General features: G+C 41.3%; 1 protein-coding gene across 2 annotated transcripts in view; it reads left to right on the top strand.

Annotated features, from left to right (window-relative positions):
* Positions 1 to 3,174: 3,174 nt before the first annotated feature.
* Positions 3,175 to 15,507, top strand: part of RNFT2 (ring finger protein, transmembrane 2) — a 39,068-nt gene continuing 26,735 nt past the window's right edge. For both annotated transcript variants that reach the window (XR_003399502.1, XM_026859426.1), the window contains exons 1-5: positions 3,175 to 3,654; positions 6,400 to 6,878; positions 7,987 to 8,063; positions 9,630 to 9,730; positions 12,354 to 12,507. Coding sequence is in view for 1 of the 2 variants with exons in the window: in XM_026859426.1 (XP_026715227.1) it covers positions 3,572 to 3,654; positions 6,400 to 6,878; positions 7,987 to 8,063; positions 9,630 to 9,730; positions 12,354 to 12,507 (894 nt within the window). In the remaining variant the exon portion in view is untranslated. The remainder of the gene's footprint in view (positions 3,655 to 6,399; positions 6,879 to 7,986; positions 8,064 to 9,629; positions 9,731 to 12,353; positions 12,508 to 15,507) is intronic.

Genomic DNA, 15,507 nt, shown 5'->3' with positions numbered 1-15,507 from the left:
CCGGGGGCGGCGCTCAGCACCGCGGCCGCACGGGTAGGTACCGGGGGCCGGGCCGGGCCGGGCCGGGCGGCTCCTTAGGCCCGGCTTGCTCCTTAGGCCCCGTTTGCTCCCGCCCCCTCCGGGGCGTCCGGCGGGAACCTCCTTCCCCGACCTAATGGGAAAAAAAATGCCCCACCTCTGACTGTGTGTATGTGTATATGTGTCTGTGTATATAGCTGTATTCATAGATGTGTATCTGCACATGTGTGCGCCTATATAGAAATACACTGATGCAGATATTTATTTATAACGCACACCCGTGCGGGTGAGGGCGTGTGTACAGACGAAGGCAGAGTACAGCCCAGCAGGCGCCCAGGGAGTGCCTGTGCCCTGAGCAGGGCTGCAGGTGCCAATCCCGGAGGAAAACGGCCTCGTTGGATCGTGCACGCGTGCGGGGGCTCAAGCCCCAAGGGTTCCTGCTTCTCTCTGTCTTTCCCAAGGAGATGAGGAGGTGAAACTCGCTGTGCTGTGATGAAAATGACTGTGCGTGTGCTTCTTACAGATGCGCAGATGCTGTGCTCCAGGCGCTTTGCAATCATTCAGCTTGAAGGACCTGTGATGAGTTTGAATTTTGGACCACCTTGGATTATCTGAAGGACTCCGTGTATGAGATGTCTGCACCTTCTTGAGCTTCTCTCTCTCCCATCGTGGCACCTCTGGTTAAACCTTTTGTTCAGGTACTGCTAAAACATGTCCAAGTGTTGCAAGAGGAAAACCCCTAATCTGGAAAAGGCAGAACCAATGGCTATTGAAGCCAAGTGTCTTTTGGAACAAAGTCCAGTTAAATTTATCTTAAATCTTTAGGACTCTGGGCACAACAGATGATTATATCTCATGAAGTCCCGCATCTTTAGTACTTGGCACTCATGTCACTGTCCCCTTCATGGTTGATGCCAAAAGAAAAAGCATCTCCCCATACATCATTTTGGAAACATTTCACCCCATTGCAATCTAGTAGATTTCTAGTGGTCTAGAAGAGAGTAGAGGTTTTTCCAAGTGTCAAAGTTATCTCCACACTGACTCTAGCTCTCAGCTTGTAGCATGGGAAGATAGACAGGTTTCTTTATAAGCCGTGATCCCAAAGTTGTTCAGGTAGGACAGCTCTGCCTACATAGGTCAGCCTGTCTTGGCCTTTTCATCATGTAATTACTGGTATTGTTAAAAAGAGGATAATGTTATATATTAAGTTAACAGAGATACTGTCAAGTTAGAATTCAATAACATTTACTGCAGGGAAAGCGTAAAAGATTCCTGGAGTATTAAGTGTTGTTACTACAAATGCAGCTTAAAAAATCTGGGACAAAAAAAACCAAACTAATACATCTTTTTTAATGTATAGAACTTACACATCCTTATAAAACTAATTCCCGTAAAAACCAACACAAATTGAAATGTGTAGCTAGAGATCAAAAACCTTCTGGGAGTAACAAGACTAAATTTGTAGTTAACAGGCTGTTGGTAATTTAAGGTAACAGAAAATTTTGATTAGAATTAGATTTCTGGTACTTATGATGGCTTTCTGCATCCTCTCTATAAAACGTGTTAAAAGCTGTGTTTTTCCTGACATATATGATTATTCCAAAATTAATTTAGATAGATATTTATGTATTTATATTAACTGTCAAGGGGATGTTGGCATCTCATATTAAAACCTCCATGTTCTCTGTCAGTGATGACTGAAATCCAGTGTTGTCTCAGTTCAGCCAACTTGATGGGGTTCTTCAAGGCAGGATGTTACAAACCAAGAGTCTTTCTCTTTTTTGTAAATGTTAACTTTTTTTAATCTCATCTTGTTACACGTTCAGTACAGTTACCTGTGTGATTTAACTGAAATACCCTTTCTGCTTTCACTGTTTTGTAACTTGTCTTCTGAGCAGATGTATGTGGTAAACACAACTGTCTGTTTATGCACTGTGAACTGCATGATTTGGGCTTTATTAAGGGATAACATTTGAATTTAATGCACTTCTGCATGGGCTAGTGGGTCACCGAAAGTATAGAATATGAATGAAAAGGTGAAAATATAGGGGGAAAAAAAATTCTGTATTTTCTACTTCTCAGGTGCCATATCTTTGCCTACAGACAGCTGGGAAATGTTCTCAGAGCTATTGTGCCTTTACAGAAGGCACACGTTTACTTACATATATTCTGTATGTGTAGGGCTACACATTTATTTACATATATTCATGCAATATGAAGTTAACTTTAGGTGCTCAAAAGTATTTAGAGCCTTTTATGTTTTGTTATATACATTTCTTTTATACATTTATGTATAAATGTATATACATTTATAAATTTATATCCATTATTTACATTTATTTATTATATAGCTATTGGAGTCTAGGGCTGAGTAGGATCAGACTTCTATGTTTAAAGGATATCTCTCTAAATCTTCTGTGAAATGCCTGTGGGAACCTGGACAAATCACTTGCTAAAATAGCCCATTCCACAGGTTTATATAACTAATATAACATTAAGCAGTGTACATCTGTTTGCCAGGTACTCTGTGCTGTGCCTTGATGATGGTGATGATTATGTGTTCTTCTTTACTTTTGAATTAACTTTATTTTAAAAAGGTGTAATGTGTTTGAGGTTGTTCCCTTAAAATTAGGCACTTGGAAACAGAGATTTAAGTAACTGAAGAACTCTCCTCATTCTAGAAAAAGGTCCTGAAAATATACTGGCTCTTAGGAAGTATTTCTTTGCAGAAGGGGTTCTTGGGCGTTGGAATGGGCTGCCCAGGGCAGGGGGGGGATTCCCCATCCCTGGTGGGGTTGATGAGTCAGGTTAAGCCAGCGCTGAGGGATCTGGGGGAGTTGGGAACGATCAGGGTGAGGTTTGTGGTTGGACTGGAGGAGCTTCAAGGGCTTTTCCAACCGAGATTATTTTGTAATACAGTTTCAATGCCTTTTCATTTCCTGCTCCAGACCTTACTTTATTTATGCTGACAATTCCAGAATGAGTGGAGCAGGAACATGTGACCTTTTGCATACATGCATATTATTTATGACCGCTGTGCAGAGTTTGCTCATGGCGTTTTTGCGGTCTAAAAGGAACAGTTTGCTTATTTAAAAGAATCTGATTGTATTTTTTCATAACAGATGTTTATACATTTTCTTTTTTCCCTCTTTCTGTTTTGCTTTACAAAGCAGGTTTCTTCAGAAGGCTGCATTTCATGTCCAGAGAGCATATGCCGACTCACATGTTACATCAAGCGCTCCTCTCTTCATTGTCCTGATGTTCTTTATCAGAACATGTCGTCTCACAGCTGTAGGCTCCATGTGACTGCCACACACTGCCAAAGAGGAGCTCACTAGTTCCTGCCCTGCCTGGAGACCCGTGTACATGTGCTTCCATTTGCCAGTTGAAAGTTGTTTCTTCTCAAGAAGACAGGAAGGCAAGCCTGAGGTGCTCTTTCAGAGAAGCAAATGATTTATGCCAGCCATGTCACTAGCTGAATGGGTTTCACAACCCTCTGACTCTGTGGGCTTTTGTTGGTAGTCACACTGGGATCTGTTGATCTACAACGTTAATGTTGAGCGTGTTGTGTTTTAAGGTTTTGAGGAAAATGCAGAGACGGCATAGCAGCAACACTGACAACGTTCCTCCTGAAAGGTAAATCTTTTTCCTTCTTTTTTCCTCTCCAGAGGGGAATATTCTGACTTAAGGGTATGGTGTGTTTTACAAGATGAAAGCTCAAAACTGAGAAAATAAAGTATTTCCTGTGCAGGTAGTGTGGCCAGGCTTTCTGCTCAGTATTAGAGAGTTTGGAGACAGATTTACTTCTCCCCTTCATGTCAGTTACTGACAGCAACCAGCTACAGTGTTTGAGGGTTCATGATGTGGTATGGCGCATATGGAGACAGTTGGCTTAGCATAGGCAGGGTGTTTTGGAGCTCTAGAAGAGCAATTCGTGGCAGAGCCCTGTGGGGATGCTGAGTGCTATCAATCTGAAAGGATCAATCTGTACGAACGGGGGCCCTTTATACTTCTGATATTAAAGTGTTTAAAAAGTCTGCTGGTCTGAAGCTCCCAACTGCAATGACTTAGTATTTTATAAAGAGTTTGGGTGATCTTTACATCATCCCAGAATCTGTATCTAGCTTCATGTATGTGAATATTTAGAAGTAGAATAGCTATTAATTCATTTCTGTAATTATAACATCAGCAAGGGAGGCTTGCTGCTGTTGTTGTTCTGGTACTAAACGTTCCCTTGTGCTTTCCCAGGGTTAGAGCTTGACTTTTTTTTTTTTTTTCTAAAGAAACTAATCTAATTACTCTCAGACAAAGATGGAACTAACAACTTTCATTGTTCTGGCTGAACTGAGATTGTAAGTAAAAGATCGTTACTAAATATTTCTTAGTAGTTTTGCAAATAGAGGTGGACCTTGGTGTCGTGACCACTTCTAGCATGGTATCATCCTTAGTTTCCGGGAAAAAGAAAGCCATCTTCAACTTTTTCTGCATGTTGCTGCCCAAGCCTCAGCACAGTCTGTGGGTTTTATATCAGCAGGCAAGGCTGGAGCTTGAGAGGCACACAAGATGTTGTATAGGCCTTCTCATCTGCAATGTAGAGCTCTCTCAGTCTGTACAAACTTGTAAGGTGCTTCAGGATCTGCTTGAATGGTTAAAATATGTTCATGATAGGTGTCTATTATTGAGTGCAAAAGATAAGCAGAGTAATGTCAATTGGTTTTTATATATGCTTCTGTTTTTTAACAGGGTAAGTACATATTCTCAGTAACATAGGCTGAGGGTTTTCTAACTGTAGAAGGAAATGCTCTTGCCACTGGTCTTCACTTTGTTAACTTCAGCGGACTCACAATTTCATCCTTGTTCATTTGTTTTTAAATATGCCTCTGATTAATTCCTTCCTGCTGAAAGCATGGTCATGTATCCTGGTAGTATTGTTCCAAACAATAGTTGTCTTTATCTGTAACACTGGGTTCCACCCAATTTGTTTGTTATGTTCCCAGACATAAGTACTGTCACATTATGTCCGTCTTGTGTATACATCCCTGAATTGTAATGTTAGGTATAAAATCCAAGACCTGGTTGACAAATATTTTGAACCAAAAAGAGGTGTGCAGTGTCTTGTTGACTTGATTCCTTGCTGGAGCCTGTGGAGAGACATTGGGAATGGTGTGTAGCTATAAAAAGCCTTATTAGGAGTTTACTTAGTGGCAAGTTATGCCCAGCGAGGTTTGAAGCTGTCTCCAGAGTGAGATGAAAGGCAGTGCTCTGCACCCTGTAAGATGCCTGGGGAGGCTTGTGAACCCATGGGAGAGAGAGGGTTAAGGGCCCTGTGTGTTCCTGTGTGTGCTGTCTCAGCTTGTGACCACTATTTCTAAAGTTGGAGATCTCCAAGGATTAAAATCAAGAGAGACTGAAGCTCTGCAACATGCCTTATTTGTGGGCTTTGCCTCTTGCTGAGATTTATTTATTCTTTACTCTCCTTTTTCACGTTAGAGAGGTTATTTGCTGTCTGCCAGGTGTTTACTGCCTGATGATTGTTCTATTTGTTACCATCATCTAAACTTTACATGTATTCATTTCAGTACACAGTACTGAGTTCAGGTGAAGAAATCCTATTTTCTTTTGGTATTAGGATGAAGATATTTAAGAGTTTCTTTTTGGAATCTGGCTATAATCCAACAGGCTCAGGAAAGAATCAGTGCCAGATCTAATCCTGTCCAGTGCCCGGTAATTTGGGTACATCTGTGTCCAACTTGCTGAGAATATCAATATAAAACAATTTCTCTTGACCCATGAGATCATCCTTCACTTATAATATGTGTTGGGTTAGGGACACACAAGCATCTCTTAACGCTTCTCTTCCCAGTTGACTTTGTCTCTTGGCGTTATCAGGTAGTGATCATCCCTAAATAAAACCAAAAAATTTTGGGGGTAGGACATTTCTTTGAGCTAGCTTGATTAATTTGTGTGACCTGTCTTGGTTGTGCTGTGTCAAATTACATGAGGTTTTGTATGTTTTTCTTTAAATATTAAAATCATTATAGAAGACATTGAATTTGGTATTGGATGTGTTATTTCGTTGGTTCCTCCAAAAGTAAAGGGCGTGTTTGGGAACTCTATTCCTTAGATGAAGGAGCTGGTGAATTTTGATCGGTTCTGTAGAAGTACTCTGATCTTATCTCAGGAGTCTGGTTACTGGCCTCTAGTTCTGAAACTGTGACTTTCCAAGAGTAAATAGAGGGAAGAGCATCTGTCATCTGAAGACCTAGGTATTCTGATTATGTGTGAGGAACTCTTAAATGACTACAGTCAGGATTGGGCTAAAAGACTGAGAAGTTCTGTGGCACTCATTTTTGTTTAATCACCTTTCTCTGTCCACTGCAGAAACCGGAGCCAAACAGTCAGTTCTGAAACCAGCGTGGATGAAAGCGGAGTTTTTGAAAGTCTGAAGGCTGAAGCTTCTTCACCACAACAGCTGTTCTCAGGCCTGGCAGGTATCCCGTCGGGCACCATCACAGCCACGCCGTTCCAGTCTGGTTTGGTTCTGGGCTCTTCAGCAGGAGGTGGGGAAGTATTCATTCAGATGCCAGCCCCACGGGAGGAAGGGACCAGCCGCACAGAAGGAGCCCCGTTTCACCACCGGCAGTCATCCCATCATTTCCACCATGGCCATCACAGGGGTTCATCTCTTCTGCATATGGCAGGAGGTGACCGCCATGGGCATGCTGAGGAAGGCAGTGACGACCAAGCTGGAACTGCAGCCCCAGCTCTTTCAGAGTTAAAAGCTGTGATAGGTTGGCTGCAGAAGGGACTTCCCTTCATCTTGATCCTCCTGGCTAAAGTTTGTTTCCAGCACAAGCTTGGTAAGCATCTATCCTTTTCAGATTATAAGTGTATTAGAGAGTGGTTAGGAAGCTTTATCATGCTGTGGTGTCTGGTAGGTTTATCTGCATGACAGTGTCTAGAGGTAGTCTAGCATGAAGGGGACATATTCAAATGCATGGGATAATGCATCTGATAAATTCAGCCCACTGTTCAGTCCAAGCTGTTTTCATCTGTGTCAGTCCCATCTGTTTCCTCTCCTGACCTGTGGGAGACCAGTTCTGTTCCTTTTCCTAATCTGTCCTTGACATTTCTGTAGGGGATGAGGATGTTTCCAAGGCTTCTCCCTCAGACCTCTCTCTAGGAGAAATGGGGAGAGCTTAGACTAGTGACCAGCAAAGGCTTCTGTGTAGCACAGAAGGGTTCAGGGGATAGCTGGAGGGATGGTAGTTGTGAAATCAAGCCAAACAGCGTCAGCAGTTGCGTCTTACTGTCGAGATCTTTAAAGTTCCCTAAAGAATATGTCTATCCAGGTTTCTTTAATGGTACCTGGGTATTTCAGGCCCTCAGTGGTCATGTAAAACCTATTCATCTAATCCTTCTCTTACTAATTGTATGTGTGGCATGTCTGAGGATCCTTATTCTGGGAGTAGCATACTGCAGTCATCATCACAGGGAAGCCAATAATGCTTGAGTTTAGTCCACTTACAGCTCTGCCAGTATTCCCAAAACCAGGTATTGATTCATGTCTGCAACATCTCCCTCTTTGGACCTGATATCCTGTGTGGCTTTGACAGTGTGCCTGTCCTCCATGAGCTTCTGAACTGCTATTGTATTGTCATCTAGCTGAGTTCTGTTTGCACAATGCAGCCACAGCTTGCAGCACTTCATTCTCCTTTAGCACAGAACCCGGCATTAGGATAGAGTGTCTGTATTGGGCTGAGTGGCTAGTGCTCACTGCAGTAGCTTCATTTTAATTTAGCTTGATTTTGAACTTTATATGAGTCAAGATCTCCCTTAGTCACCTGTATATTTTAATTCCCAGTGCATCCAGAATATCACCCACTCAGTTTTTTTCTAAGCTTGTGATGGTGACATCAAATGGCTTAGGACTGAAGCCTTACACACTGTGAGTGTCTTTCCCTGCAGGGATTGCCGTGTGCATTGGTATGGCCAGCACATTCGCATACGCCAACTCAGCGCTCCGAGAGCAGGTTGCTCTGAAGGTGAGTACAGCATCTGACTCTTTTATGTTCCCAGGCAGCATCGCTCTTTGTGTACAAAGCAGTGTCTGTGTTGAACTTCCTTTTACAGTGTAGGGCTGAATGCCATTATATGCATACAGATCTGTCAGAATAAAGTACCGTTCCATAATCCTCACTTCCTCTTCCTACTTCTCCCCACTGATGCTCTCCCACAGTTTCTATCCTGCTCTTTTGTGAAAGTGTGGCATAATAAAACAAAGAGAGGAAAGGTCAGGGATATTGTAATCTGCTTCTGGCTCTGCCACTCACGGGCAGTGCGTCTTCAAGCACTTCTCTGCGCCTTAGTTTCCTATTATGCACACCAGAGGTGCTGAAACCTATTTCACTAGTTAATGATGAGATTTAATTTATTAGCATTTAGATAATGTTTTGAGATGTTCGGCTGAAGGATTCTGTAGATGTATTGCTTGTTAGCATCTTTATAATGCTCTGTTGATATTATGCTTAGAATATAAAGAAACCAGCAGATCTTTTCAGGTCTTATGATCTTCAGTGTCAGCACAATACTTCAGTAGCACTAAAAGCACAAGAGTAGAATTGCTTTTTTGTAAAATTTACATGGGTGGCCCAAGTGTGTACTTATATCAACCAGCAGTGGAATAAATGCGATACAGTGCTGAATGAACAGATAAATTGCACAATCATGTAATAGATTGCTATTGCCTTGCACTTTGCACCTCTGTCTTTCCAGCAGTGTGCCCCTTAATCCGACTGCTTTAAATCTCAACCTTACATCCCTGGCTGTTGAATAGCTACAAAGAGCTGATTTCTTAATAAATCAGCTCAAAGAAAAATGCTGGCTTTTTTCCTCCGAGGAGTAAAATTTACTCTCCAAAATTACACTGGGCCAAGACCCAGGGCAAGACCTTCTGCCATCCAGCTTCCATCTCTAGTGTTCCATGTCTTCTGAAATGCAAAATTTGCACTTCTTTGACCTTTAATTATTTCTTCAATCAAAAATGCATGTTCTAGAACCTCCATGCACTCAGATAACATTCATATGTGCTGCATGTAGTGATGGGTTATATGTGATTTAGATAAGCCACCTTCTAAGTGGCTGTGGATCTATCTGTAAAACACCCCTTTGATGAAGTGTCATTCCAAACAGGTGACAGCTCAGAATTATAGGACAACATATGGAACTAACTTTTTTTTTTTTTTTAATCTGCTTGTCAGACTGTGTTTTAAATATCGGGAGAATTCAGATGTCCCAAGAAAGATCCCAGTTTTGAAAATTGAGTTCTGCAAGTAAGGCTGTCATCGTCACAAGTGTATTTCAATTAATTTCCCCGAAGTCACTTCGTTTGAAAAGGTTGGCTGAGTGAGAGCCATTTCTGCTTGTGTTTATATATGTCTTTACCTAAGAGCCTATTTCTGAGTCTTAGTCCTATGTAAATAAACTAATTACAGAACACTTAGTTATGTATTTGTGTCCCTTGGGTTCGTCTTGCATTTTTCAGCAGTCGAAAGCTCAGTGCAACACCTGAGACTTTGAATTTATCTTCTCTGCTTCTTTTTCTTACTCAGGAGAAGAGATCAGTGTTGGTTGTCTTCTGGATCCTGGCCTTTCTTACTGGAAATACCTTGTACTTGCTTTACACATTCAGCTCTCAGCAGCTGTACAACAGGTGAGCAAAATTACATTGTATAATATGTGATGGAAGCAGGTGATAATTGCAAGGGAAAAAAAGAGGGAAGCCCTGTTTTCCCCACACTTGTGGAGGAAGTGTGCATCACACTTGTGGAGGAAGTGTGCATACTTCAGGTATCTGTTGTCTTTGTTACATCTTCGTAATGCCTTTCAGTGGAGGAAAAGTATGTGTGTGTCTCATCTACCAGCTGGCTGTGCTGCTATCAATAAATGACATAACCAGGGTCTAAATGGGCCAGAGTGTGGTGATACACTACAGTGTTGCTGCTTGAAACATGTACACTTGCAATTTTCTTATGTATCAATGCAGGGTGGATACTTTTTTGTAGTGGGACTTGAGAATTTCCATCCTGACTTCTGTGACTGAACATAAAGAGCAGGTGGTGGAAGCAGATAAGAAATTGACCCACTGATTTTCCTCTTGCTATTTTTTCTTTTCAGTCTATCAAGCTTGAAGTCTATTACAGGAGATAAACTGGCGAGGAAATAGTAGTGTTTTACTTCAGTGTCCTCAGGGCTTGGAAACATTTGTATGTGAGGTAATTAAGACAGCTTTCACTTTCAAATTCTGACTAAAGTGATTCTCAAATACAGAAGAGTTAGTACCCATGGATTTGGTTCAGTACTATCCCTGCTTATTATAAAGCAAAGATTAAGTGACAGATAGGAACCAAAGATATCAAAGTTAAGCAAGGGGATGTTCATAGAATAAACAGGAAGAAATGGAGCAATATCAAACCTAGTTACTTGAGAAAGTAGGTTTTTTTATTAGTAGCTAAAACTGTGTAAATTATCTTCCCAATGAAAATTTTATTTGTCCCACTGAATGAGACTTAGAACTTCAGACTGAAAATACATCGTGCATCAGTGAGGTTATGGCTAGATGGCTCTTGGGTATGTTTTTTCTGTCATTTATTTAATTGTTTCCCACTTCTTCCCACCAATACTGTCTATTCAGTGGAAGAGTCGAGGTCTGCCCACAACCCTGGTATCCTTTGGAACTGCCCCTAATGTATTTAGGTTTGATCAGTGGCAAGCTGTGTCTGTAAATGCTTCTCGAAAAGGGAAGAGATGAGAAGGCTTGTATGTGTGGGTCCAAATGTGAGATGGCAAGCCATGGGATACTCCATGTAGGGTTTGTGGGAGAAAATGGAAGAGAAGAAACAGGTATGGCAGAAAGGAGTGAAAGCATTAAGAAGAAATGTGTTTGTACCACGGGGAAACAATGTGACTCAAAGGAGGTGGTTAAGGTTAAAAGGACTGGTTTAAAATAAGAGCTAGATCATCTAAAATAAAGGGGTTTCAGCAGACTGGGGCCATCCTACAGACTGTTTAGGGCATGTTTTTTATTAACACTGAACAGACTGGGCAGCAGCTTCACTGAAAAGCCCCATTCCTGTGAGAGTTGAAGTGGTGCCTGCTGCGTCATGCTTGGGCTAGTGTATCTGCTGCTTGCTGTGTGGGGACCTGTGGCTATTCACAAGGCAGGCTTGTGAAATTAGGAATAGCTGCTTCGGTTTTGTTTCTTTCTGGCTTATATTTCATTTCCTGATTTATTTACTATTTGCTTGTTTCTAGTGCATGAATAGTAGTAAAGTCTCTGATTCTGTTTCTGTTTTTAGGGTGTAATTTTACCTGTTGTGCTGTGCCAGTGTTGTGAGTATTTTAAATTCATGATCAGGCTTTTCATTCTGGGTTGGTTATTTTACGTTTGGTTTTGGTTTTTTTTTTGTTAAGTTTTTGCTTTCTACCATGAGGCTTTAGTAGGTGAATATCTTGAAGGCAAATCCTGGTTTTTCAGTCTGAGTAGGGTCCAGTGCTCATTGCCACTCAGGGCAGTAGCTCCTGAGCATTGCTATATGAAGTTCTGCTGTCATGAATCCCCTTCTTTAAAGAGTAAATGTTCGGCCCAATCAGTAACATTACATAAGGGGCACTACCTTTTTGGATCTTTGGTTCAGGTAAGAGTTGCTAATTAACACAGCCCAGCACTTGTTCTGCTTCAGACAGTGGCAGGCCGCTGTCAGAGCATGACACACCTGAAATTCTGACCTTTCTGCCATGTCTTGAATACAGTGCTTCCTTTGTCACCAGTTTGTTTCACAGGCACAAGTAGCTTTAGAGACTGCTGCCCCCGTGGCAAGCCCGCCTCGGAGCTTAGTGGTCTTGACCTGACCACAACTTCCCCAAGGAATCATAACTACTGCTGACTTGGACTTCAAAGGATAAGCTTTTACAATCAGATCTGATCGAGCAAGCCTGTGGGCTAAAGGCACTGTCATTAGGCCAAAGGCTCTTTCACAGTGTGAACTGCAGGTGATGGAGATTGCAGGCTTCCAAAACAGAGTTTGTACATGTTTTTGTCCTGTTTTCTGAGAGTGGGACCTCAGTAGAAATGGGCAAGAACAGACTAAGTCAAGAGGTCCACAGGAACCACAAGACTAATTTGCATGTCTTATTCCGGTTGTCCTTGAGAACTTCACTGAAGTTCAGTGGAGTTTCTAGGCTATCTCTAGTCAGCAGTGGATACAGCTGGTATCAAGAAGCTTAAGTGAAGTTCTCCTCATTTGGTACTTGAGCCTTGGTGTCATGCCTTTCAGCCTTATATTTCTGAAACCCAACCTTGAGAGGCTGGACTTCTTCGACCTGATGTGGATTGTGGGGATCGCAGACTTTGTACTGAAGTATCTCACCATTGCACTGAAATGCCTAGTTGTTGCCCTGCCTAAGATCATCCTAGCTGTCAAGTCAAAGGTAAGAGTCTCTTTCCTTGATGTACAGATATTTGTCTTTGATAATCTGATACCTTTACAATATGCTTGCATCATGAAATATGGGTGGAAGAATAAAAATAATAATAAAACTTTGACAGAAAGTCACCTGGGTAGTGAGTTTTGGTTTTTGAATCATCGCAGACCTGAGCGAAGGTTTAGTAATACCACCAAGTAATTAAAGTCCAGAGAGAGAGAGGTAAGCATTGCTTGAGAAGGAATAGGTACTAGCAGTGAGATAACGTCTTTTCTGGTTGACTTTGTTCTGAGTAATCTCTGTAAATAGATATTTCAGAATCCCAAATCTTTTATTTTAATGGAAAGAAATTGCAAGTACTTGTCTCCTTGGCTTTCCACTTCGGTCAAAAAAGTATCAGTATTAAATTGAAGCTACTGATGCCACAAGACAGCACCAGTTCTAACCACAGGTGGAGAAGTATTTTAACTAAATGGTTAACACACTTAAATGTTTATAAAATCATATGTAGACTAGGCCTAACTTTTGAAACTTTCTCACTCGATTTTCTCTCTTCAAATACCTTTTCATATTTTTTCACTCTTACAGATCTGTCATGCTGCCTCTTCCTCCACTTAGTAGTGTCTGTACTTCAGTGGCAAATGTAGCAATGTGTTTTATTTGCATTCGGTAAAGAAACTTTCTGGCAGCTGTTGGGATGAAAGGCACTATATAGATGCAAGGTATTATCATTAATTGCTGGAAGTCTCAGGCAGGGCACTTAAGGGGATATCTAGACTGGGAATAGTTTTGCTTACAAATGACATGGGTGGCAGGGGAGTTGAGCAGTTTGTTCCTGCACAGCAGGGCTATTTGAGATGGTTATTAATTTATTTCTGGCAATTGTCCAGCTCTTTTTTTCCTTCTTCTTCTATTATTATTATTTTATTTTGAGAGATTAATGTGCTAGGTCAGAGCATAATCCAGCCTGGGGAGGGAGGGAAAAGTGATGTGAATAGTCTTCCCAAGATAAATTGCAGTGTTGGAAAAGGTTCACAGCCTTTGCTTGCTTGTCTGAGAGCTATCCCAAGTACTCATTAATCCTTGTCGGGAGAGAAGAAAGAGAAGGGGTCTTTATTTGCAGCTACAGTGGGAGGCTGGTAAGATCACATCTGTCAAGGGCCTATAATGACTCAGAGCACAGATGCTTCATTTTTAATACCTTTTTCTGGATAGCAATATTTCTCACTTTTTTTAAGTCCCTTTTTGTCTTAGGATGTTGTTGATGGTCTCACTGTCCCTTGACATCTGAGACTGCTGTTACCTACCACTATGGATCTGGATTTATTTTTATCCCCCTCTCTACACTGCATCCATTAAGCCAACCAGGGATGAGATCTGGTGTAACAAATTAAGCAAGATCAAACTGGGATGGGAGAGCTCCAAGAGAGCCCCAGGATGCCATAGAAATTGTAATTGGTAACCACATAGCTGAGCTCTGTTCCTGAGCCTGATGATCCAGCTTACTTTTACAGGCCAGCACAATGCTACACATCTTTTTCAGATGAGTTTTTGCAAATGGAAGCTTTTTCAGAATTAGAACAGTTCTATTGCACTTTAGGCACATTAACTTTGACTAAATTCTTATCTTAATTTGCTATCTTATCTGCTGTCTTAATACTGGCCAGATACAAAGTTATTCTTTTCCTCCCCATATGCTTGTAGTAGTATTTCTGTTTGAGCCCTAGCTGTCACTTAATAGTAGCAAGCTTCTGGAGAAATATAAATTAAACTCACTGAATAGAACTAGAAGATTTTTTTCAAGATAAATATATATACTGAGAATTTTTCTGCTGATATAACTAGTCAGAACAGCAGCCTCTAGCTCCCCATAATACAGGGCCTGAAGTGGAGATTGCTGCACTGTGATGGATGGAGTTCAACACAGCTGTGAATAGGATAGAGGTATTTAATCTTGAGCTTCCTTGCAGTACCTTCCTGCAGACTGTCAGTAATAGATGATAAAACTCGCCCATGAGTGGGACATCAGGGACTTTGATCATTCTGCACTCAACCTCTGAGCAGGCTCTTCAGATTTTCCTCATTCTGGAAGTTAAGGCACTTCCAAAGCTAGTCTGGCTTTTCATACTGCTCCTTGAGATTCTCGTCTTCTCTGAATACTCTGTGGTTTTCACTGATGCTTGCATAGCCTTTCTAGTACAAGGCATCTCCTCTGAATGTCCTTCTTTTAAGTCTCTTACCTCTCTTTGTTCATTGTGATTGGAGCAAGATCAGATTCTTTTCTTTCTTTTACACGTCAAAGTCTTCTCTGTAAACTGAACAACAGCAAATTTTTGAGTCTTTTCTCAAGGATCATTCATTCTAGATCTTATTATTCTCTTCTGGACTGTCTTCACTCCCTCCTGTTTTCCAGACTATTTCTCCAGTCTGTCAAGATGAGTTTGGATTAGAATCCTTCTTTCCAGTATGGTTAACAGCCTTTCCCAGTTTAGTGTCAGCTGCACATTTTGTAAGCCTACTCTGTTCCATCAAGATCACTAGTGAAAATAGTGAATAGTACTAAACTCTGTTTACCCCAGTTAGATGCATCTTTTCATTTTATTAGTGAACACATTAAAAATTTCAGCTAGAGCACTCAGTTCACTAAAGTACCTGGGTTGTGTATTCCTAGTATGGCCCTATCCCAGGAAGGGCAACGTTTGGTTTAAGATGACATCAAGAACCATCTTGGATTTATAGCATCAGTTTATGCTTTAACTGAGAAAAAACAAACTCAAATTAAGAGGCAGAAAAAGAAGTTTAACTTTGCAATCAGAATACAGAGGGCAGTAAACATGATCATGAGTGCTTGAAGTGTGAAGCATGAGGACTGCTGTATTATCAGCATACAGCTAGCCAGAGTTCGTCAAGCTTAAATAACTCAGAAATGGAATATCTCTGCAAGAAATCCCTCCAAAGAATGAGGGGAGATTAAAAATTTGACAAAATAATCAGGGAGTTATAGGC

The sequence above is a fragment of the Athene cunicularia genome (assembly GCF_003259725.1).
Source record: "Athene cunicularia isolate RWA chromosome 15 unlocalized genomic scaffold, athCun1 chr15_part1, whole genome shotgun sequence".
NCBI lineage: Eukaryota > Metazoa > Chordata > Aves > Strigiformes > Strigidae > Athene > Athene cunicularia.
This window is presented reverse-complemented; position numbering and strand designations above follow the sequence as displayed.